The 24518-nt window shown below is 38.8% G+C and overlaps 2 protein-coding genes across 3 annotated transcripts in view; one reads left to right on the top strand and one right to left on the bottom strand.

Annotated features, from left to right (window-relative positions):
• Positions 1-1020: 1020 nt before the first annotated feature.
• Positions 1021-24518, top strand: part of DPYD (dihydropyrimidine dehydrogenase) — an 828512-nt gene continuing 805014 nt past the window's right edge. The window contains exon 1 of one of the 2 annotated variants that reach the window (XM_032630437.1): positions 1021-1179. In XM_032630437.1, coding sequence (XP_032486328.1) covers positions 1141-1179 — 39 coding nt within the window. In that variant the 5' untranslated portion in view covers positions 1021-1140. The remainder of the gene's footprint in view (positions 1180-24518) is intronic. The other variant, XM_032630445.1, reaches the window with a different exon arrangement.
• On the bottom strand, positions 19186-22854 carry LOC116753033 (dual specificity mitogen-activated protein kinase kinase 4-like). Its single transcript, XM_032630458.1, is given in 2 exon segments — positions 19186-22746; positions 22749-22854. Coding segments are annotated over 2 exon segments (1089 nt in total). The 3' UTR covers positions 19186-21763.

Genomic DNA, 24518 nt, shown 5'->3' with positions numbered 1-24518 from the left:
TTCTTGAAGACTATGGGCAGAGCACCTAACACAGTGTTTGGTAATTGAAAATGTTTACTAAATATCTGTTGAATGAATGAAAATATTTAATAAATATTTGTTGAAAGAATAATGATAAAGAGGAAATACTAGAATCCAAGGTGCTCATTATCTAGCCAAGAGGACTAAGAAGTGTGATAAAAGCCTTAACAGAAGTAAGCAGGACGAGTTACAGGAGAAGAGAGGACGATGGAGGGAGAAAGGAGGGACGTCTGGAGTACAGATACACTCAAAGATGAGGAGAATATTTTCTGGATTGAGACTGTCTCTAAATGAAATCGTTCCCCTCTCCCCAGCAAGCTCTAGAACAAAACATAAAGAACAATTCTTCAAAAGAGCTACACATTTTAGAACAATTTTTTAAAATAGACATTAGAACGTACTGCACTGCAAAAACACAACCTTGATTTTGTACCACCTACAGGACTTGCTACTTGCAGCTTCTGTCTGTAGAAATTTTTGCTCACTTGTATCCCGGGCCCCCTTTCTCTTCGCCCCTGCCCCCAGGGATTGTCAATTCTCAGAAGACCACTGACCTTGCCTGCTCCCGCCTATTTGTTGGATGGCCGGAGGAACATTTACTACTATCTTATCCCTGAGGAATTCTGAGGATGCAGCTGCCCATGAGACAATGTTTCTGCACCTTGCAGGGCTCCTGCGGAAGGAGAGAAAAGGAGTAATTAGTTACTTAGAGCGCCGACTGTTTTTACCTTGAATCACATCTTGCCCCTACGTACCTAGCTCAGCCTTTAACAGTTTACAGAGCAAAGGCCAGTCCCCAGAGCTAGCGCTCTCCCCCTCCCTTCTTTCCGAGAGCAGAAGGAAAACAAGCTGCTAGGCTGGGGGGCGGAGGCGGGAAACAGGGGGCGGGCTCCTTCCCGCCACTCGGCCCACTGTGCGGCGCGCCGGGAACCGCGGGGCCGAGCGCGCAGCCCCGCCCCGGGGGCGTCACCGCCCGGCGCCCGCCCCGCCCCCGCGCCGACTGCCTTCTGTTTTCCATTTCCACAGGCGCTCGGGCAAGCTGTTGCTTTGCTCTCTGGCTGGAGCCTGAGGACGCGGGTTGGGCTCGTCTGTAGGAGACTCCAGGCTGTGGGCAACGCCATGGCCTCTGTGCTAAGCAAGGACGTGGTGGACATCGAGGTACCGACTGCGCGCGGGCTCGTCTAGGGAGGGAGGGGGACGCAGCTGGCGGGTGCCCGGAAGGCCGCCGCGGCCACCGCAGGGCCGGGGAAAGTGGGAGAGGCGGGAAACTTTGCCTCCGCGGGAGGCCTTGGGGGGAGGCGGAGGAGCGAGGAGCCAGAGACCCGTGTGGGCTGGCAGGGAGGGAAGTGGGGTGCCCGCGACGGTAGGGGTGTTCTTTGGCTTGGGACCTGGCTGTTTACTTCGGAGTGGGGGTTAAAGAAGTCTCTGAGTGGCAGTGACTGAAGAACCACGAGTGTTCGAGAGAGATGGATTTTCTCAAAGGAGCGCTCATTTCTCACGCAGTCTATCCCGCACCTTCCCCTTTGCCCCTGTAAGCGTTTCGCGTTTCCGGACACTTCCAGTCAGCTGCCCCACCTCCAGTCGCGGAATAATGCATATTTGCAAAGTATAGAAATAAAGATCTGTGTGTCAGCTATAGCAGCCCCTGCTAGCCTTATTATTGCTTATGAAAATAACATAGAGAAGAATGGGATAAGGTATTGAAAATATGAAAAATACAGTGCCTTCAGAAATACAAAATAAACTGTATTTTCCTCTCGTCAACAGTTTTTGATTCTCTCTTGCACTCTCTTTCTGTAAAAATGTCATCTTTCTTCCTGTGAATAAAGTCCTCCCTGAAATACATGACCATTTCCTTTGACTTCTCCCTAAGACCTTTATGTATGCGATGAGACAGATATAATAACAAACAGTGATTTTAGACGTACTAACCCAATGTCAGCACTTTTGAGCTAAAATAAACTGCTTTGTAGTTTTTTGTTGTGTTTTGTTTGGGGCTTTTTAAAATTTGAGTCTCCTACGCTGGTAAAACGTGTGTATGTGCACGCCTATGTTTTCCTTAGAATGAAAAAATTTTCCTTTCCTCAGTCCTTTCAGTGGCTTAAGTAAAATTTTAAAACCACCTGTTTGCAGAAGAGCTGCTTTTTGCCATTGTGTTGCCTCTGTGTTCTCTCTGTCAGTGATTGAAGGAACTTTGTGTTCTGTTTGGGGGATGATAGTGTTTTCTCCAGATTCCATACATTGGTTTGAAAAATCCACTGTAGTAATAAGAACCAAAGTATATTATGTGGACATGTCTACTTAATTTACTTGTAGTTTCTCTTGTGGATAGTTTACTTTTTCATATTGATCAATATGATATATTTAACCCAATGTTTATTCATGCACAGGGTAAAAGATACTTGATTTATGTCATTGTCCTTTTTGGTCCTTGTTACTTTGACTTCACCAAATGCCCCCTCTGCCCCGCCCCGCCTTTTGAAGCTAAGTCAAATAGTACGTTTCTGACAGTATTAGGTAGTAGTGATGTACTGATTTCAGAGATAAGAATGTCAGAGGGCAGATGGCTTTTGGCTTTTGAATTTATCTATCTCTTTCGCAGTTGTCCATGAAATCAGTTCATAACCATATTACACTAAGGAAAAAGATGCCAGTGAAACATTAACGACCAGCTTAATTTCGTGAATTGTTTCAACTAAGACCATTTAAGAAGGTCAAACCCTCACATTTACTCCCCTTAATCTAAGCTTAGTTGGCCCAATATTACTTGATATAGAATAGTGGCATTCAAGCTTTTTCACCTTTTATGTAGTTCATATATGCACCACACTTTAATCAGTAACATCTTTCATCATGCATGGGAATTTTCTTTTCCCTCAAAGTACTATGCACGATTCAGGAGCTAGAGTACCATGAAAGGGTGTGAAATTAATCATTAAAATATAATGCAGTGAGGAAAAATACACTAAATTTAGAGGAACACATCCAAGCATAGATGTCTCAGGTGATCCTATTGACTCACCAAAGCTCATTTTTTTTTTTTTGGAAGAGTCAAAATGAATTATGAAGGTTCAATTTTCTATCAAATTTGAATGTATACATTGGATTTGCCTTTTTTGAATGAATTCTTTAAAATCATTGTCTAGAGGTTGATCTGCTTGTGACCATTGCCTTGTCTCAAATATGTGGAGAAGCATGTAATCTTTAAAAAAAATTATCAGTATAAAACAGTAAGTGTTCAGTTGATCAATGTGAAAAGAACAGAAGGTGATGGTGACAACCCACTATAATAGTGACTAAATTTTCTCCTTAAGCTACCTATAGAACCTCAGGTTTCAGTGAAGCAGCCAAGAAATATTTTTGTTTCTGGGGAAAAAAGTTACTGAGGCTTACAAAGTTGTTTTGTGTGCTCACTCCATATGTCTAGCCTCAATCCAATAGTGCATCAGGGTTTGAAGGGTTGGGAGCATAAAAAACAGTCAGAAGGTCACCAGACTCCAAAACTGAAATATCCCTGGGCCGGCAGATAGGCATAGCAAGGATGCATTAGTAGGTAATAGATACTAGGCAATAGAATCTAGCTCATATACTAAAAAATTATTGTAATTGTAGTAATGGTAGCAGATGTATGAGAAGTCAGACATTTTTCCAGACCTATTAATGTGGTTCAGGGCCTGGGATCTGGAGCAAACTGCCTGTGGTTGAGGTCTATGTCTACCCCTTTTTAGATAGGTGACGTTGTTTGGGTTACCTAGCTTCTCTGTGTCACATCTGCACACTCTGCTAAGTAAGGAAAATAATCATAGACAAGATAATAAACAAGATATAAAATAGACAAGATATAGACAAGATGTAAAATTAATAAATAAATGTCACAACTTCACATCTTGTTAGGAAAAGGACAAAACGTTAAAAAATAAAAATATAGAACAAATATCTTGGGAAAATCACTGCCTGTGAAATAACTACTATTTTAAAGTTCATTAATGGTAGCTATATACTTTTAAAAGTTATTTTGCTTTGTGGGCTTACTTTTTGGATTTAGCTAAATTTTGTCAAGACTGACTTTCGAATACAAATTCTCCTGGGAAGGTTTTAAGAAAGGTGAATATCAGACATTGATCACTTTCCCTGACCTCAGCAATACCTTCACAATAATTCATTTAGTTTGAACTGACAACTGGTCTGTTGTCAATATCTGCACTTTTAAAAGCAAGTAAGAATGATTTTGGAACAGTTCACTTTTGTTCAATGTCTTGTTCCCCTCCACTGACATGGGTAATTGAGAATTTACTGTAAAAGTATAGCAGAGTGAAAATGTATGCAGGTACAGTGAGCTTTTAATTAATTCTTTGGATATTAGTAATTTTGGTAAGTATTTATAGCTGAACTAAATTGCTGTCCACCCCTTTACTGTTTCCACAATCCCAAGTAAAGGTCTATTCTTAGAATTATCAGTTAATGATTCATAAGGGGTTATAAACTCATTTCAAATTTATGTTGAATAAAAATATGATTTTAGTCCAATGTCCACAAAATCATAATGCTTTTAGAGTTAAATAGAAATGGTTTCTGAATTACCGATACTGTGACTTCTATTCATTTGAGAAGATAATCTAGAATTTTCTGTGTTAATTAAGAAAATAAGATAATAAAACGATGGCTTTGGGAAATGGCAGTATAATGGAAACAACTTGGAGAAAGTAACTTTTCAGGAGAATTTTGAAAACAGGCTTATGAATTGGTAGAGATGGCAAAAGATATTTCAGAATGCCCTTTACCATAACTGCTTTTGCCCCTGGGGAGGGAGGAGGTGCATAGATCCGAAGGAGAGAATAAGGATTCAACTTTGCAGGAGTTATGGGTTATTTATTTATTTATTTAAACTTAAATGTTTTTTACTGCATCCATTTTTGTCTCCTTCCTTTTATTGATTGGGCACCACAAATCTCTGGGAATGCTATCTTGACTTGCCAAGGCTTTTAAAGCATTAAAAAAATTTTTTTTAAAATTTGTTTTGTGAGTTTGAGTTGTTAAAAATGTGCTTGTTCTCCTTATTTTAAGCTGTCCCGTGGACAATACTTAATTTTAAAGTATTTCTCCTTTCTAAGGAATTTAGCTGGGTGGTAGAAATGCGTCTGATTATGTGATTTGGAAAGTTACTCCAAATTTGGAGAGTTATTCCAATGATAGCTCCTTGTAGTTTTAAGGTACTACACATTCCTGTAGTTAAGGATGGTTATGTATGTATTTCATTACAGTTTTAAAAAGAATTTTACCTCCTACGCATGAAGTAGATGGCTAGTTTCAGTGGTTTAATTAAAAACTGTGAGATTAATGACTAATGATGAATCTATCACTAGGGAGATTTTTAGATTGGATCTGCTTAATCTTAATCATAGCAGATAGTGTTGACTGATTGCTTAATTGTTAAAATGTGCTAAAATTCAATAGTCTCCTTTCTTACATTCTAGAAGGAAAACCCAGTTTTGGAAAGCTCTACATTTACAGTAAGGAATTAGTAAGAATACCAAGAAGATCTCTAGTCAGAATGCTGAGATAACTGGATGATCATTAAGCAATCATATCTTTCCTAAACTGTTGGAATACAGCATTTTACCAAACTCTGTATATAAACAAGCAACAACACAAGAGCTGAAAAACAGACCTTCCAATAAGGTAAACATGTGTGGTCACTGTGGGAGAATTCTAGTAATTAGCATAAAGTTAAGTCAGAAAATTAGAAACACTAAAATTGAAGACAATGAGACTAAAAAAAATTGTCATGAAATAATGTGACAAAGGAACTGTAAGAGATTTGATATAGTCTAGGCTTCAGTGTGGCCAGAGAGATTGAAAAGTAGAATTGGCCAATTTGCTTTTCTGCCTCTTAGCTAAATGGACACAATGATATATAGGAGGAAGAAATCTTCAGTCCTTAAAACTGTAAGGAAAGTTCTGTGTCATTCATATCCTGCCTTAATTAAAAAATATTTAATAAGGCATTCTAAGGTTATAAATTTATCTGTAATCAGGATTTTGATATTCAAATGTGACGTGTTTGCCTTCTGGACTTCATTTGCTCTTAATCCTCCATGTTAAGACAGAAGGTATTTTTTGGCCTCAAACATCAATAATGTGGGTGTTCACAGATATCCTGGAGCCAATTATACTACTGATAACTCTTAATAGGATTATGTCTTTCCTGTGGTTTATAATTATTACTGCTTCCATTGCTTTTAATTAAAATGTTGTACTAGTAGATAGGAAACATCTGTATTTAACTCAACATATAACTTCTTTCAGACTCTTCACCACACTTATCTGTATATTGATGTTAGGAACTCATTATTTTTGTATAAAAATTTTTATTTTGTATTTCACAAAATCAAGCTTCATTTCATGGTTAGTTTGAAAAATAAACCAAAACAAACAAACAAACAAAAATTGTGTTAAAACAGTCCTGGGTTCAGATCCTGACACTATTATTTTTTTATTTGTGTGATTGTGGTCAGGTTGTTTCCTGGACTATCAGTCATTTCTTCCTCTGTCAGTTGGTTTTAATCTTAATTTATTTCATGCAATAAATTAAGGATTTAATTTATTAACTTTAATTTAATTTAATTTTATTTAATAAATAAGGATTAATTAGAGTCATGTACATATAATGCCTTAGACAGCATCTGTCACTTAAAATATGTGCTTTTTGAATGGTAGTAGTTATTGTAAATATTATTATTGCATATATCATCTGTGTTATGTAAATGTCATTCGGCTAGAATGTTGTTCAACTCCAAGAATTAACTAGTGGTATCAAAAGCTGTTAAAATATGTGAAGAAAGGGAGAGTTAATGAAGTTAAAAGAATTATGAGTGAGGCTTATTACAGATGAAAAAATTTTGCAGACATGACTTATGAGAAAATTCCTGAATTCTTTTGGTCAGTATTACCAGTGAGATGGGGGAGTTTTTAAAATTCAGGTCAAATTAAAGAGACCCTCTTCATTTTGAGTTTTATTTCTATTTAAAAAATATTTTTAATACCCACTGTATTACCAACCCTCTAGTGTAGGCTGCAGGAGATTCAAAGGAAGTACGTGGCACAGGCTTTGTCTATATAGGATTAGCCACATCTAAATCTCTGGGGAATAAGATTCAGATTCAGCATTGACTGTTCTCCTACCTCGTAACCCTTGCTGTTTTACTGCAGTGTACATATGGATTGATTTTTTTGGTGTTTTTCTGAGTGTTTTTGTGACTAGATCAGGCCCAAGCATTGGTGAAAATGGTTTCTTGGCATTCTCAATGATATGTAGAAGGGATTGGTGTTATCCTTTTCTGAAAAGAAATCCCTATACAATTATTTTAAGAAAAAGTGTCCAACTCCATATCTCTTTGTGTAAACTGGACTAAACTTATAGTTTCTCTAAGTGAGCATATTAGCTTCAAAGAGAGTTTCTTTCTGGACTTCTAAGCATCCCTGCACACACTATATTTGTATTTATAACTTTTTGATTTCCTAGGAAGGAGGGAATTGGAGATAACCTATTTTGCACCAGGAAAAGGTAAAGTGTGCCCTTTCTAAAGGATGACTCAGATAATAAACTTTGTATACTAGGTTATGGTAATTTAATTTCTTTGAGGATTTCAGCTTGGTTGTGTAATAGCATTCTCACTATCTTCTACCTCTATCATAATAATTAAAGAGACAGTCCGTGTCCCTACCTCCCAGGTGCTTGGAAATTGATATTATGAGTGCTTATGAATGTCCCCTTGAGGCACTCCTGGCTAGGCCACTTTGAAGAAAAATCTCTTCATCAATAATGAAGCCCTGAGGGCCACTTCTCAGGGGACCCACACAAAATTACATGTCAACTCCAGGCCTGATTTATACAGATGGTGCTCAAGGATGGAGCCTGACTGTACTTCTCCCTCCCCCAGTATTTTATTACCTACCACTCTCTGCTGATCCTCCCCATGCCCTTCCCCACCTTCACCTCTCTCCCAAAACTTCATCCTCCAGTTTTCAACTTGTTTTACCTACTCAAGATTGACTCATCTAAGTAGATCTGTTTGTTTAGTCTTTGTGAAATCCTTTGAATGATATTAAAAATTGACCATAGTAGCATGTTAAAACTTCAGAAATGTTAGTATGTTTAATTAAAGGCTATGAGGAAATCTTCAGCAAAACAATAGAAGATAATGTGTATTTACTATATGTTAATTAAAATAAGTATCCTGGGATAGGGGCCAAGCCTGGGGATATTTTTGCTCCGTAAGTGAGATCCCTTGCTGTCTGACCTTGTGGAAATCATTCAACCACTGTGAAGAGTTTGCTGATTCCTCAATGAGTTTGCTATTGATCAGTCTTTTACGGATGGTTTGTGATACAATATGGCAATGGTGAAATCGTTTGGAAACGTGACCTGCTGGGTGATCATATTAAGGAAATGCAAGGTAGTGGTGTAGAGCTACTGTACTTTACATGCTAGGTAGGATTAAGTGCACCATTTATACCAGCTATAAGGATTTGATATACTTATTCACCTGATTTTTAAACTTTCTTCATGCTTGCTTGCTTCCTTTTCTTTTTTAATCAAATGAATGAGTTAAGTCTAAATCTCTCCTGAGCACACAGAAAAAGTCCGATCCTTCTTTATATGGCTGGAGTTCTGTGAGGGTGATCTGGAATTAATAAATTCATATTTTTGTGTGTCTGTAGAGTGATGCTGTATTTAACTAGGAATTAAGACCAGAGATTCCAGAAAGGAATCAGTTTCTCCAATGTGCTTTTTGATTGATAACTGTCAATGGAAACTAGAGTACAGATAGTGGATTCCCAGCCCCACAGAAATTCAAGTTACCTTTCTCTGACTCTTTGCACCACAGTGTCCTCAAAACTTTGGGAATCTTCTTCCAAATGTTCTTCCATGACAGATTTTGGGGAGTGCTGGTGAAAAGTTTGAAATCCTTGGTAATTCAAAGAAGAAAAAGTCATTCAATTCTCTTCACAGATCCCTAGGATTAAAGCATAACAACATTCACAGCAAAATACTCTTTATTGGGGGTTAACTTTCAATAATTTAAAAAAATTTCTCTAACTTAATTATTTTTCATGATCATTACAGAAGATTTAAAAGATGCAAAAAAAAAGTGAAAAGAAGATCCCAAACATACAGTCATACCACATGAAACAGTCATGCTGATAGTGATTTAGTATTTTCCTATACATGAGGTTTTTTTCCCTAAATAGTTTAATCACGTATAATATTCATTTAGGTATAGTTGATTTACAATATTGTATTAGTTTCAGGTGTATAACGTAGTGATTCAAAATTTTTATAGATTATACTCCATTTAAAGTTATTATAAAATGTTGGCTATATTCCCTGTGCTGTACAATATAACCTTGTAGCTTATTTATTTTACACATAGTATTTTGTATCTCTTAATCCCCTACCCTTATCTTGCCCCTTTCTGATTCCTTCTCCCTACTGGTAACCACTAGTTCTCTGTATCAGTGAGTATGTTTCTTTTTTTGTTATTTTCATTCATTTGCTGTGTTTTATTTTTGATTCCACATGTAAGTGATAACATACAGTACTTGTCTTTCTCTGACTTATTTCACTAAGCATGGTACCCTCAAGGTCCATCCATGTCATTGCAAATGGAAAAATTGGCAAAATTTCATTCTCTGTTTTGGCTGAGTAATATTCCATTATACACATGCACGCACGCACACACACACGTGCGTGCGTGGCCCCACCCACCAGCAAGCAGGCTGCCTTAAGACCCCCTGAACCCACAGCCTCTCCTGGGCATGGCCCTGTCCATCAGAGGGCCTAAGACTTGATGCCACACACCAGGGAGCAGGCACTAGAAGTGGGACACCCCAGCGCCCTTCAACCAGAGACTCAAGGACCCAGCTCTTTCCCAGCTCTTTACTGGACACGTACTAGTTTCAGAACCCCCTGGGTCCCACCCCACCCACCAGTATGTGGACACCAGTCCCAGGTCAGTTGCACCTGACAGCCTGCTGTGGCAGGACCCAGCTCACTTACCAGCAGGCCACCACCAGCACTGGGACCCAGTGGGCCCTGAGCCCTCCTACCAGCAGGCTAACACCAGCTCCGAGAAACCTTGGGCCCCTCAGCCAGCCACCCCAGGGCTGGCCACTCACCAGTGGGTTAACACAAGCCTTGGGACACCCTGGGGCCCTGGACCCACCTGCCAGTGTCCAGCACAAGCCTCAGGCCCTGCCAATCCTGGCCCCACCCACCAGCAGGCCAATATCAGTTCTGAGATATCTCCTCAGCCAGCTGCCCTGATTTCCAGCTTCACTCACCAGCACACCAGCACCAGGTCTGGGACACCCAGAAACCCACAGCCTGCTGTGTCAGAACTGGCACCACAAACTAGCAGACCGACACTAGATCCAGGAACCTTAGTGCTTCGTCCACCCATTCCAGAGCCCAGCTCTGCCTACCGAGCCAGTACTAGTCCCAGGACCCCCTGTGGTTCCACAGCCAGCTATCTTGTGACCCAGTGCTGCCAACCAGTAGCCAGCAGCCTCTGCACAAGGCAAGGCCTGGCAACCAACTGGGCGAAGGGCTGGCCACGCCTACCAGGCCATCCACAGTAGTCAGCCTGCCACAACAGAAGTACCCATGCAGCCTTCATAGAGGCACCACTAATGCATATAGCTCTGGTGATCAGAGGGGAGTATACTGCTGGGATGCATAAGGCATCTCCTACAGAAGGCCACTTTTCCCAGGTTAGGAAACATAACCAACCTACCAGATACATAGAAATAAATACAGCAACTTAGGCAAAGTGAGGCGACAGAGGAACATGTTCCAAACAAAGGAGCAACGTAAAACCCCAGAAGAAAAACTTAAGTGAACAGATAGTCTTCCAGATAAAGAGTTCAAAGTAATGATTGTGAAGATGATCAAAGAACCTGAGAGAAGAATGGATGAACAAAGTGAGAAGTCAGAAGTTTATAACAAAGAGTTAGAAAATATAAAGAGGAACAAAATAGAGGTGAAGAATACAATAATTGAAATGAAAAATACACTAGAAGGAATCAACAGTAAATGAAATGATACAGAGGAACAAATCAGTGAGCTGGAAGACAGAGTAGTGGAAATCACTGAAGCTGAACAGAAAAAAGAAAAAAGAATGAAAAGAAATGAGGATAGTTTAAGAGACCTCTAGGACAACATCAAGCTCACTGATACTCCCATTTTAGTGGTCCCGGAAGAAGAGAGAAAGGGAAGAGAACATGTTTGAAGGTATCATAGGTGAAAACTTCCCTAGCCTGGGAAAGTAAACAGACATCCAGGTCCAGGAATCACAGAGTCCCAAATAGGATCAACCCAAAGAGGAACACATGAAGACACACTGTAATTAAAATGGCAAAAATTAAAGATAGAGAATATTAAAAGCAACGAGGGAAGAGCAACGAGTTATGTAGAAGGGAACTCCCATAGGCTATCAACTAACTTTTCTGCAGAAACTCTGCAGGCATAATATATTTAAAGTGATGAAGGGGAAAACCTACAACCAAGAATACTCTACCCAGCAAGGCTTTCATTCAGATTTGATGGAGAAATCAAAAGTTTTTACAGACAAGCAAAGGAAAAAGAGTTCAGCACCACCAAACCAGCTTTACAAGAAACGTAAAAGAGAGTTCTCTAAGGGAATAAGAAAAGGCCAAAATTAGAAACATGAAAATTATGAAAGGAAAAAGCTCATTGGGGAAGGCAAGTCCACCACATACAAAGCTAGTAAGAAGGTTAAAAGACAAAAGTAGTAAAATCATCTATATCTGCAATAGGCTACACAAAACAAAAAGATGTAAAATAGGATCTCAAAAACAGTAGTAGTGAGGGGGTGGGGAGTAAAAATGCAGGGTCGTTAAAATGCATTTGAAATTAAGAGATCAGCAACTTAAAACATATATATATATATACACACACATATATATATATATTGCTATATATAAACCTCATATTAACCACAGACCAAAAATCTATAATACATACATGCAAAAAAAAGAGAAGGAATCATATATGATTTTATATTTCCTTTTTTATCCTGTCAGAAGTATTTCCCTACATTCTTACTATTTAAAAGGCAGCATGATTCTCTGGGAGTGGAGATACCAAAGTTTATTGAAAACATTTATTATCAGACATTTGTTTTTAGTGTGGTTATTAAAAATAATGCTTCAACAAAATTCTTAAAATGTTGTAAATATACTTGAGAGGGTGGCTTTAATGATTTGTAGTGCATTTCAGTTCTGCCCTTCTAACCTACAATGATTCAACTGAATTAAGCATTTTTAAAAAGTATTTTTTAGATGGAAAAGTGTCTCATTATTGGGTACAAAGAAAGGACAAATGGAATTGGAACCAATCACCCATTTGCCTCATCCTCCCACCACTGACACAAGGCTATGGAACACTCAGGCGTCTGGATGTCCTTTCCTTTGATGTGGATATGACTTGATTTGTATTCAGTCCTGATCTGATGCTTATTTCTAGATTGTGGCTTTACTGCCTGATGATGGTTCCTTATTTTTTCTGCCCTGGGAGAACAGGATGAGTAAGGTTGGGATTCAAGTTGTTATCTTGAATGAATAAATCTCAGGATGTGATTGCAAATGAATAAATGTAACACCAACTGCAGATGTCCCAACATGTGACCAAGGATGGAAACTTTTACATTGCAGCCCCACCTTTAAAAATCACTCTTGTCAGGTCAGATTCTCAAAGGATTCTTTCACTTTAGGTCTTTACATCAGAAGAATGAGTTGTGTGTGTGTGTGTTTTTGTGTACACACAAGCACATGTATGTTTGCAATTTTTTCCTTTTTCTTTTCCTCATAGTACTTAGGAAGAGGAAAGGGGCAGTTAGTGTAACTACTTTTGCCTCAGCACAGTTTTCTCACATGACAAATTTAATAAAGCAAAACTTTTTTTTTGTCTTAGATGTGTTAACCAAAATAACTTTTAAAAAAACATTTTCTTTTCTTTATTTTTCAAATTTTAATCTTTTGGCTGTGCCTCGTGGCATATGGGATCTTAATTCCCCGACCAGAGATCCAGCCTGTACCCCTGCGTTGGAAGCATGGAGTCTTAACCACTGGACCACTAGGGAAGACCCCAAATAACTTTGATTCATGCTTCATTTTAAAGCTAAAATTTGCTTGCAACCTGAACTCTGAACATTGGTATGCTTAAGCCTCTATATTTTTTGAAAGAGATAAAAACATTTGTAGAAGAAAATTCTCATATGTTCATGAATATTACTGCCCAACACCCCTTCACGCCAAAGCTAGACAGTAATAAACAAAACTTTAAAATATTTTTATACATGTTTAAGATCACATTATCATGAAAGGATTCTAGAAGAGAAATTATCCATTGCAGGTATGACTATTTTAAGGATTTGAAATATTTTTGAGTTGTACAAATTCATATGGCTGCTATCAGTGTATGAATGTGTATGAAATGATACCCTTGAAGGTTAATATTGATTTTTAATTTTTAAATAAACAATTTGATAAAAACTGTCTGATTTAATTTGCATTTATTTGAATATTGTAAGTTTGAACATTTTTCCACATTTTAAAATAGTTTGCATTTTCTTTTAAACAAATTATATTAACAGAATTTTAATGTAATAATAAGAGAAAATAAGAAATATAAATAAGAATAGTAGAAATATCACCGATTTTAAGAAAATTAAGTGCTAATGAATTACAAAATCAGAACAAAACTAATGCTATTTTGGAAACATACCATCCACTAAAACTACCCTCAGATAAATTCAGAAATGGCAATAGATCAGTAGACTGAACCTATTAAAATATTTATTGGTAATATGTAATGGATCATTATTATTTATTTTAATTGTAATGAAAGGGTAGCATGGATTAGTGATTAAGAGTATAGGCTCTGGAATGAGAGCGCTAGTGTTTGTATCCTAGCTCTGCCACTTACTAGTTTTTGACCTTAGCAAATAACTTTTTTTGTTTGTTTCCTTGCCTGAAAAATCGGGGCAGTAATAGTACCTATATCATAAGATTGTTGTATGGTTGAAGGAAATAGTGCATATTCAGTACTACATATTTTTAATAGTTCTAACGTGTAGCAACTGTGTAATTAATGTCAGCTGTTAAAATATTAATAATGGGGGCTTCCCTGGTGGCGCAGTGGTTGAGAGTCCGCCTGCCGATCCAGGGGACACGGGTTCGTGCCCCGGTCCGGGAAGATCCCACATGCCGTGGAGCGGCTGGGCCCGTGAGCCATGGCCGCTGAGCCTGCGCGTCCGGAGCCTGTGCTCCGCAACGGGAGAGGCCACAACAGTGAGAGGCCCGCGTACCGCAAAAAAAGAAAAAAAAAATTAATAATGGCTACTAATTATTGTTTTGACTCCAGTGGACTTTGTATCTCTGAAAATACGGTGTTTTGATATTTTAAAAACACAGAAATCTACTTTTTTTGTTTTGTCCCTTTAAAAATATTTATAAATTTCTTACTGTGTGCTAGGCACTTGTCTAGATTTCAGAAACACATCTGCAAACAAGACCAAAAAGATTTCTGCTTTCAATAAAATTGCACTACAGTAGGCGAGTAATAGACAGTAAAAAAACTTTAAAATGTGTGGTTAGTTTTAGACAGTATGACGAGTTTTGGTAAAAGTAAACCAGAGTAAAATGATGCAGAATGACTAGTAGAGCCTTCTTTATATGTAGCAGTCAGAGCAGGCTTCCTTATGGAGGTGACTTTTGAATTCAAACCTGAAAGACCAGAAGTCTGCCATGGCTTTTGAGTTAAAAAAGAAAGCAAATCAAAGAGGTAGGCTAGAACTTAGTTTGAAGAGCAAAAAGAAGTAACCGGTGTGAGGGAGATACAGGTGTTGTATGTAATGGCATTAAGTTTGAAATCCCTATTTGATACCAAAGTGAAGATATCAGATAGGCAGCTGGAAATAAGCATCTGAAGATCAGTGAAGCAGTCCTAGTGGAGATGGGTATTGGAGAATTATGGGGCTAAAACCACTTAGAGACAGTGGAGCTAGACAAGGGGCTGAGGAGTCTGGTATCACAGAGACCAGGGAAAGAGGAAGGATGTGTTAAAGTCAGCTGTCTTTATTGCTGTTGAGAGGGTAAGATGAGGGCATAAAGATTCTTTAGTTTGTTAACATGGAGAAATTGTGAGCTTGACAATAGCTAGCTTGGAGAAAGGAGCCCATAAGAGTGGACTGAGAAGAGAACAGAATATAAGGAAGTGATAGTATGACAAGTGAAAACTCTGGGGAAAAATTCTGCTGTAAAGAGGAACATGGAAATGGGGAAGTAGCTGGAAGGGGATAAAAGAGCATATACACATGTTAATGGAAGAGATCCAGTGGAAAGAGACACCAGTGTTGAATACATAGGAGGGATAATTACATGTATGAAAGGATTCTTTTGGTGAGAGGGAATAGGATTGATAATATAAGCATTAGAGTAGAAAAAGTAGAAAGGTGGTATATTGGGTGGTGGGAAATTGAGGGAGTTCCCATCTGATGGTTTTTATTTTCTCAATAAGCGTATGAGGCAATATCGTTAACTGAGGCTAAGAGGAAAATGGAATATAGATTTGAAGAACAGATGAAAGTATGAATAGATTTTCTGCAAAGTGGGAGAATGAAAACAATAAGAAAGTACAGTAGGATTGTTAGGCAGTGTTTGTTTTCCATTTGAAATTTGTCAAAAATTTAACATGAGAACAGTGAACATAATTGGGAATTCTCCAGCCACTTTTAGCTGCTTGGGTAGCTAGAGAAAGTAGTTAAAGGGCTTAATTGGGTTCAGATTTACCTGGGCAATGAAGTTGATGTGAGAGAGGGGAAGGAAGTTAAGGGTGTTTTGAAGATGAGGGAAGTCAGAATACCAGGGGTGCACTCAGTGGATTGGCAGTCTCAGTAAGGTCAAAGAATTTTTGTAAGAGGGAAGAGTATGAGAGGTGAAGATTAGAGTGGTGTGTTTGAAATAAAGCTTTTGGAGGTGGTGCAATAATTAATAACAAGGCTAAGGGAGATGGTGGCTGAAGTGATGTGGAAGAAAAAAAAATTGTTGGTGAGACTGTTGAGTAAGAGGCAGATGCTGGATGATCTAAGTGGCTGTTGAAGTCACTGGACTGCTGAAAAGAATGGAGGGTATGGAAAGAAAACTCGATGTTAAATTTTCACTGAATTTGGGCAGAGGGTGGTGTGGTGACCAAGGTGTTGGTAGATGACAGGAACGCAGAGTTATAAGGAGGAAAATACAGAGGAAAGATGATGTGAAGATACATGAGGAAAGATGGCCATATGACTGCGGAGGCCGGGATTGGAGTGATGCATCTACAAGCCTAGGAATGCAGAGGATTGTCTGCAAACACCAGAGTGTCCAAGAGACAACCTACAGGTTTCAGAGGAAATATGGCCAGTTGACACTTTAATTTCAGACTTAGAGGCCTTAGAACTGTGAGCCTGTTGTTTTAAGCCACCCAGTTTGTGGTATTTTTTAATGGCAACCCTAGCAAATGAATACAGATTTTAATATGAATTGCAAAAAAGCTGGGATATTTGTGGAAGGAAGCAAGGGAAGGAAGGATGAGATTTTGGAAGTAGAGATAGCTAAAGTTTGTAAAAGAGAAGATCTTTATTAAATTCACATCCATAGTTTAAGGAAGTAATTAGGGTTAAATATCATAATATATTTTAGAGAACCCTAAATATGCTGTTAAAGTCCTAGTTCTGCCACTGTATAGATTTGTCAAATTAAGCTAATTTCTTTATCTATAAAATGGAGATCATGGTCATTGTCTTGTCTGCCTCATACTATTATTGATTGGAACAAATGAATTAAGAACAAATGCATCTGGAAGCTGATATTATCATGAAGTTCTTTAACTTACAGACATGTACAGTCGTTGTATGAGGGGAAAATATGTTTATTATCAAATATGATAAAGAACCAAGTAGATACATTCTAAAATCTACACTAAAAATTAAATATGTATTTTTCCAAAGCTAAAGTTACCAACAAGGTATATACCTTCATTCAGTTTTATAAGTAATTGTTAAGTATCTGCTATATCCTAAGCTCTACATTAAGTACCATGTGGGAACTGGCTAAAAAGATAAATGCGTCTCCTCTCAATGAGCTTATGACATCAGAATGGAATTTGAAGCAAATTGACAAATAAGTATAAATCAGGACAGAAGGTGAAAAGTGCTTGGGTGTGATGGTTCAGAATTATGGTGTTAGAATTAAAGTATGCATGTTATAAATCCACATTCATGCAGCTTGGTGATTTAGCTTTACACTATTTTCATTTTATTAAATAAATGATAATAAAGAGATACATGTAAGTTGTGTTATAATCTTCTCCCACCTTCACTCCAATCTCCTGTAATTCAGGGACCAAAAATGAGTTAGGTGTCTGTTTCTAGGGACAGGTAGAGGAGGGCTCTCCTGGCTTAAATGGGTCAAGTGTAAGACAGGTGTAAGTACAGGAGCTGGCAGTGTTAGAGTTAAGAAGGGTGAATGTGGGTCTGTGTACTCACAGCACTTTTTTCCTCCCTGCCTTACTTAAAAACATGTTTCCAGCCTTACAAAGATATATTAGTTTCAGAAATGATAAAACCAAGGGCGTAGAAAGGTTAAATGGTTTGACTAAAGTCAGTAGTGAACTGGAAACTAAAATCTATGAATACGAGCCCAGTTTTACATTGCTCTTTATTCAGACATTAAAATACATGACATGAAAATGAGGAGTAAAAGAAGTACAGGAGTGGGAAGTCCTTCAAACGTTACCTCGTTTTTTCCCACTGTATGCATTCACAAAATTTCTCAATAAGATGTTTTATATTCAGTTCTTCAAGGAGTCCTTCACATGTGTAAATGAAACAAGGTATGAATGGCTTCTAATCCACAGGCCAGATGGTTGCAGTGGAGGGGAGCTGATGAGGTTTCATCAATCACTACTCAACATGGTGTCAACTGACCAGTTTTGCCCTTTGCCAGGCTATGTTGATCTCTGACAGGACACAGTCTTTTTTTTTTTTTTTTTTCTTTTTGGTACGCGGGCCTCTCACTGTTGTGGCCTCTCCCGTTGCGGAGCACAGGTTCCGGGCGCGCAGGCTCAGCAGCCATGGCTCACGGGCCTAGCCGCTCCGCAGCATGTGGGATCCTCCCGGCCCGGGGCACGAACCCATGTCCCCTGCATCGGCAGGCGGACTCTCAACCACTGCACCACCAGGGAAGCCCAGGACACAGTCTTTAATTGTTGGAGAAATTAGGAAAAATAGGCAAAATGGACTGCAGAACTGGAATTGGCTTTGGGATTCTATATGTATATATATATTTTTTTCTTTAGTTTCTATACATTTAGACATTTGTTATAAAACATTCACTGGATCCCTTGACTGAAGGACATTATTCTTTTGCAATTCTACTTTATAACAGTGATGATGCCACTGTCAAGACAATCAGTTCATATTTGAGAATTAGAAAAAAATCATTACAAGGCTATGATCTGTGGTTAATTTATATAAGCCTAACCATTGTCTCTTTTGCATCTTTAGTACTAATACAATTTTGAATTAATTATGCTACAATGGCAAATACTTAGAGTTGCATATTGTGTAATTGTAATTTGCTCTACAATGTTCAAAACAAAGCAATTTGTCTAGTTCTGTTAATCTGAAAATGAAATAAATCAGGAGTCTATGTAAATATTTCATTTCTCAATTTTGAAATAGTATACCTCCATATTAACCTATGGTTTAAAAATATAACCTTTGGGTTTGATAACTTTTATTCTTTGAGTCAACTTTTCTGGGGATAGTAAATTACATTGATTAGTTATGCAAATGCTCATGCTATTACTCAAGCTCACCAGTGCCTTTTAATATCCATGGGAACTACTTTGGATTAATATGGAACTTTGAGTTCTTTCCATGTTATTAAGGTACTGTCACTGAAATGTTATGATTACCTTGCTGCCCAGTGAATCCTGTGGAATAATCTCTGAATTATCCCATTGTTTTAATAAAGGCATCTTTTTTTTTTTTTTTTTTTTTTTTTTTTTTTTTTTTTTTTTTTTTTGAATTTTCCCCCATGTGAAATGCACAGATAATTTAATGGAATTGACTTGGAACTGGATAATTCCAATGGAACTGACCCTCTCAGGGTCTGACTTCAGAAAATCAAATTACAAAGTCATCATCACATCCTAGATTTATTACAACTGACCTGCAGGCAAAAGGATAGAACTATTACATAAACACTTCGATTCCATGTATATATCTTAAATAGAGGAAGAATTCAAACAAGAATACAGGATAAAATATTCCAAGCTCCAAGAAGCAGTTATGTTACTGAGCTCCATTTTTACAGACAAATAAGGCAATATCCCTGCACATTAGCTTTTTGATAATTTTTATACATTTTTCTATGGTACAAGAGAAAAATAACCAGAGCTCACAATGTACAGTTCTTATACTATTTTCACAGTTTGTGAACACTATACACCCTTTTGTTTTAATAAAGATACATTGTAATAAACTCCTTGCCCTTAAGTTTATAGTTTATAATAATCTATGATTAATACACTAAAATTGCCTTTTTATGTGGTCATCCACACAACAGAACGGTCAGATTAGCTCCTGGACAGTCAGAATTGCTTCTCTCTCCATTGGTATATGGCAAAGTGACCCTATGCTGAGCCACACAGGAGGCTGACAGCAGAGATGCAGATTCCTCTGGAGTCCCCGGGAACGGTGGAGGGTGATGGCTTGGTGTGGTCAGAGGCAGACACTGCAGGGCCTCCTGTAGAGCACTGGGAAGCCTGGGCTTCAGGTGCCATGGGGGAGAAAACAGGAAAACCAGGCAAGTGGACCAAAGCGATAAACCACGGGTGAATTCTGAAATTTACAGGGATGTAACTGTAAACAGCACCATTCTCCCTTTATTGTTGAGAAGTGTTTGTGACCGTCACCTGGGAGGAGACACAGCAACACCTACCACTGTTTGGTTCTGTCGCAGCCCCATCTGCGTCTCAGACCATGGCAGCTTTCTACTCCAGTGTGCGTGAGCCACTCACAGTGCTGCCTGACCGACTGTCACACAAACGCTCGGGGCCAGGGAGGCCAGAGTGAAACCACGGAGACCCGGCCCATGGGTAAGGGAGGAAGGACAGCAGAAGATGGCAGATTTAAATGGCCTCTTAGAACTATTCTGGGGTTCTTCGGGGATTTTTTGGTTTTTGTGTTTTTGTAGACTCCCAATTCCAAGAAATGGTGGTGACCTGCTAGAGATTCTCGCAGGTGATGATCTCACCTAAGAGACTGCCGTTTCCCATCCTCCTCTGGTCAAGCGGTTTTCTCTAGAAAAGATGCTCCTTCATTATCTACCACATCAGCTGGGCCCCACGCTTCTCAGCCTTTTAAACAGTAGAGCATGTGAGAGACTGGGGGCTAAAAATCCTTGGTAAGGAACATCCTTGGTAATTATAAATGTTTCTGATACAAGAGAAAAAGGCGAAATATTGGATTAAGCAAAAGTCACATAGTGGCCATAGACCACACACAGGTGGGTAAAGAGATGCAGAAGCTGAAGACCTGGGCCAGTGATGTCGAACAACTGAGATTTGGTCTTTTGCTGCCTAGAAGAAATCTTTATCTAATCAATCAAGGCACATTGCTACCAGCTACTTCTCCCTGTTAGTGAGTTATGATGGCTGAAGTATCAGGCTTGGGACCAAGGGGAAATATACAGCTGCTACAAGTTGTTCCGTAAGATTCTAGGATTAAAAACAGCTGTAAACTTTGCCCTCCGTACTTTTTTCTTCTTCCAGTCCAGGTGGTCTGTGGCAGGTGGAACATCCAGTTGGCAGCACACCGAATTCTGAGAATGAAATTCTTAGGATCAGCACCTTCTCTGACAAATGGCAGACTCCTGAGTCTCCCCAGTGAAGAGCAGAGGGCTGGGGAAGGAGAAAAGAACACGTTCTGTCCTGTCTCAATCTTTTAATGTTCACCTCTCTGAACGCAACGTGGTTTTTGGTAAAGATAAATTCCCTCTGATTTAACATGATATCTCAAACAGGGAAGGAAGTTGGCTAAGTACATCCATCCCCAGACATCGATGGTGGCTGTAAAGCAACAGAATGTCACATCAGTAAGTCTATTGCACTTGGTGAAGACAGTAAATCCCTCCTCCGTCTCCCAGCTCCAGAAGGCAATGCGTCTCGTTGGCTGTGCCCGCTCTTCTCACTCCAGCCCGAGTCTGTGTTCAGACACAGCGCATCCATCACCGCATCCTTCCAGTATTTGGAAGTCTGACAAAACACCATTCCAGTAGCTGCGTCTCCAGGTTTCGAGTCTAGAAATGAATTTAAGATGTGATCTAATCACGGTCAACAAATTGATCATACTAACTTCCACATTTCATGAATACGTCCATCACGAAAGAGCAGGATGAGGTCTCTCTGACCGGCACTAACACTGCGTGATCGCTCAGGTATTACAGGGATGCACGTTCTAGGTGACGAGAGTATACAGACATGATGGAAACGAACACCAATCTTATTGCACATGGTGTCTGGGCGAGCAATAAAAACACTGTGGTACGGGATGAAGATTCTTTACGTCTTGCTTCCTCTCAGCCCTTTTGCCTAGAGTCTGACGTAGCAGCGATGTCAGTCGACATACATGGGAGAGCTGGGAGTAGCTGGCATTTGATCCAGGATTTTACAAACATAGCATGCGACCTCGACAGCGCGCTCTTCATACATCAAAATAAAGGGATGTTTCAGAAGTTCTTTATACTTTGGCCTTTTGGATTCATCCTTGGTAAGGCACAAGTTGACAAAGTTGATGAAACTTGGGGAAAATTCCCTTTCCTCAGAATTACTCAACTGTGGTGGGTCTCCTTTCACAACTTGTGTTAGTTGATCAAACACACTATTCCACTTTGGATAAGGAAATCGGCCTGTGGCCAATTCGTACAATGTGATCCCCAAACTCCAGACATCAGAGCGGACGTCATATCCTTGTCGTGACGCACTTGGGTCTATTCTTTCAGGTGCCATGTATGGCCTGCATCCAGCATCTCTTGTCTTGGCAATGGAGTCCACAAGCTGTCCACTGATGCCAAAGTCGCAGAGTTTAATATTTCCACTTCTATCCAGAAGAATATTGGAAGGTTTGATATCTCTGTGAATGATTTTCAAGTTTTCTTTTAAGTGGTTTAGTGCTTTCACAGTTGCTAAAGTGATTTTGCCTAAAATTTCTTCTGGAATAACATCATCTAATACACTATATACATATTTGTAAAACTTATCAAACGAGGTAGACATGAGTTCCATACAGATCCAACAGTCACCCTCTCTGAAGAGTGCACCATAAAACTGAACAATGTACGGGCAATCACTACTTCGCATCACTACATCCAAATCCATGAGAAGTTGTTTTTGCTCTTTTTCATCCACTGTTGACCGAATTCTTTTAACCGCCATTATTTGCCCACTTGGTTTGTGGACCATTTTGTTGACAGAACCATAAGCTCCTCGTCCAATTTCTCCAAGGTCTTTCAAGTCCTCTGCAGTGAAATCCCAGTGCTGCTCAGGAGAGATCTTCAGTTTTCCTGACGATTCAATGCTGTGTGTTCTCAGTCTCTCTCCTGCATGCTGCTGACGGCCGGGTGGCCGGGCGCCGGGGACCCCACGGGGCCCGGGGTGCCGCTGCCGCCCCCGGAGCCGCCGCCGCCGCTCGGGCTCGGAGCCGCCATTGTTGGGAGTCTAAAGGCATCTTTAAATGTAATTTAATTAGTGTAACAAATGGACAAAATAAAAATAAAAAATAAAGAAAAGCTTTTAAGGAAATCAGTGGTGCTCTTTATTATTCCTCCCAGTGATAGGCTGGTAAACAACTGATTGGGAGTGGAGAAAGGGGGACGGGGAGCAGGGAAGCCATGATTTGTAGTGTTTGCTGATTACCAGGCGGTAGATACATCCTCCACAGCAGGTTTTACACCCTAAAAACATGAAGTTGGGAAAAAATGTTAACTGTAGGCTCTCCAGTACCCGCTGGAGCTGGGTCCAGCTCCGACAACACTGACTTCTCTGCAGCTCTCTCCATCTTTCTCCATTCCTTTTCTAGAGGCAACACTTTTAGCTGTTCCTGCTTTTAATTTACCCATAGTATGATTCATCTATCACATTTTTGGACATTTTTCTTTTTATCTTTGGCTATTTGCCTAGCAGTTTTGGAAAAGTACAGTTTTTTAAAAGACCACCTAAAGGTTAAGATTTTAAAACATTAAATATTTGGATCTCTGGGTTCCTCTAGTACAGTTGAAACTAATTTAAATTACCAAATAGTGGGCTGGAAAGTGAAAAACAGTGAAATGTAAGATAGTTCCAAGAAAAGTTTTCCAAGGAATAATTTTAGAAAGATATTAGTGAACCTAAAGATATTGCTATGTTAATAATAGAATTAATGTAATAACACGGGACATTTCTACAGCCTTGCTCATATTAGATATTGCTTTGCTAGTCTAGTATGTTTTGCCTATTTCAAGATTCTGGTTATGGCAGAAGCTCTACTTTGGAGCTGATTCATGAATGTGAGAAACACCATTTTTTTGTATACTTAAAAGTTATCAAATGCTTCAGTTCCATAACCTGTATTTTTAGGAGGGTTAAACTTCATTGTATTTAACATTTTCTTACCTTTTCCAATAAAAAGTTATTATGTTCAATGTAAAAAAAAAAAAAAGCAAAAGAAGTCTGAGATATCTCATTCTCTGATAACGTTAAACAGATCATTTCTAGTACTTCAAGTTTTTATTTCACTTCGTAGTAAATACTACGAGATGTATTAATCATCCAGCCTTTGCTTCCTTAAATCTTAACAAGTGTGTAAATAGCACAAATGTTGCTCACAATTAATTCTGTTATGTAATTATGTAGCAATCTTGTTAATTTCCATCACAGAGAGTCTTCCATTAAGTCAAATCCTCCTCTATGCCAACATAATAACCTTAATTACAAGTTAATATCCATCATTTTTGAGGAAAATGTTTATACCTTTGAATAAGTTTAAATGCCAGGAAGGCTTATAGAAACTATGTGGACCTATACAGTGATGGAATTGCCTTTTATCAAACACCTGGAAGTTACTACCGTTATTTAGATTGAAATAGAGAGTAATAGCTGATTGTTTCCTAGTAGTATGCCCCATTTTAGAAAAGTCTTAAAAGGTAAATGGTTCTGTTTGTATGCTCTTTTTACTAAATATTCTATGACTAAAATAAATCTCACTAGAAGCTGAATGCTACCAATTTGATAAAATTGTTACTCATTACACAGCAATGTAACTCTGCTTAAAATTTATTTTCAGTTATGAATCTGTAAAATGACAGCTGAAGTGCAAGAAGCTTTGTATTGAAAG

This window comes from Phocoena sinus, chromosome 1 (genome assembly GCF_008692025.1).
Source record: "Phocoena sinus isolate mPhoSin1 chromosome 1, mPhoSin1.pri, whole genome shotgun sequence".
Classification (NCBI taxonomy): Eukaryota; Metazoa; Chordata; class Mammalia; order Artiodactyla; family Phocoenidae; genus Phocoena; species Phocoena sinus.
Note: the sequence above shows the minus strand (reverse complement) of the source record. Positions and strands in the feature narration are given on the sequence as shown.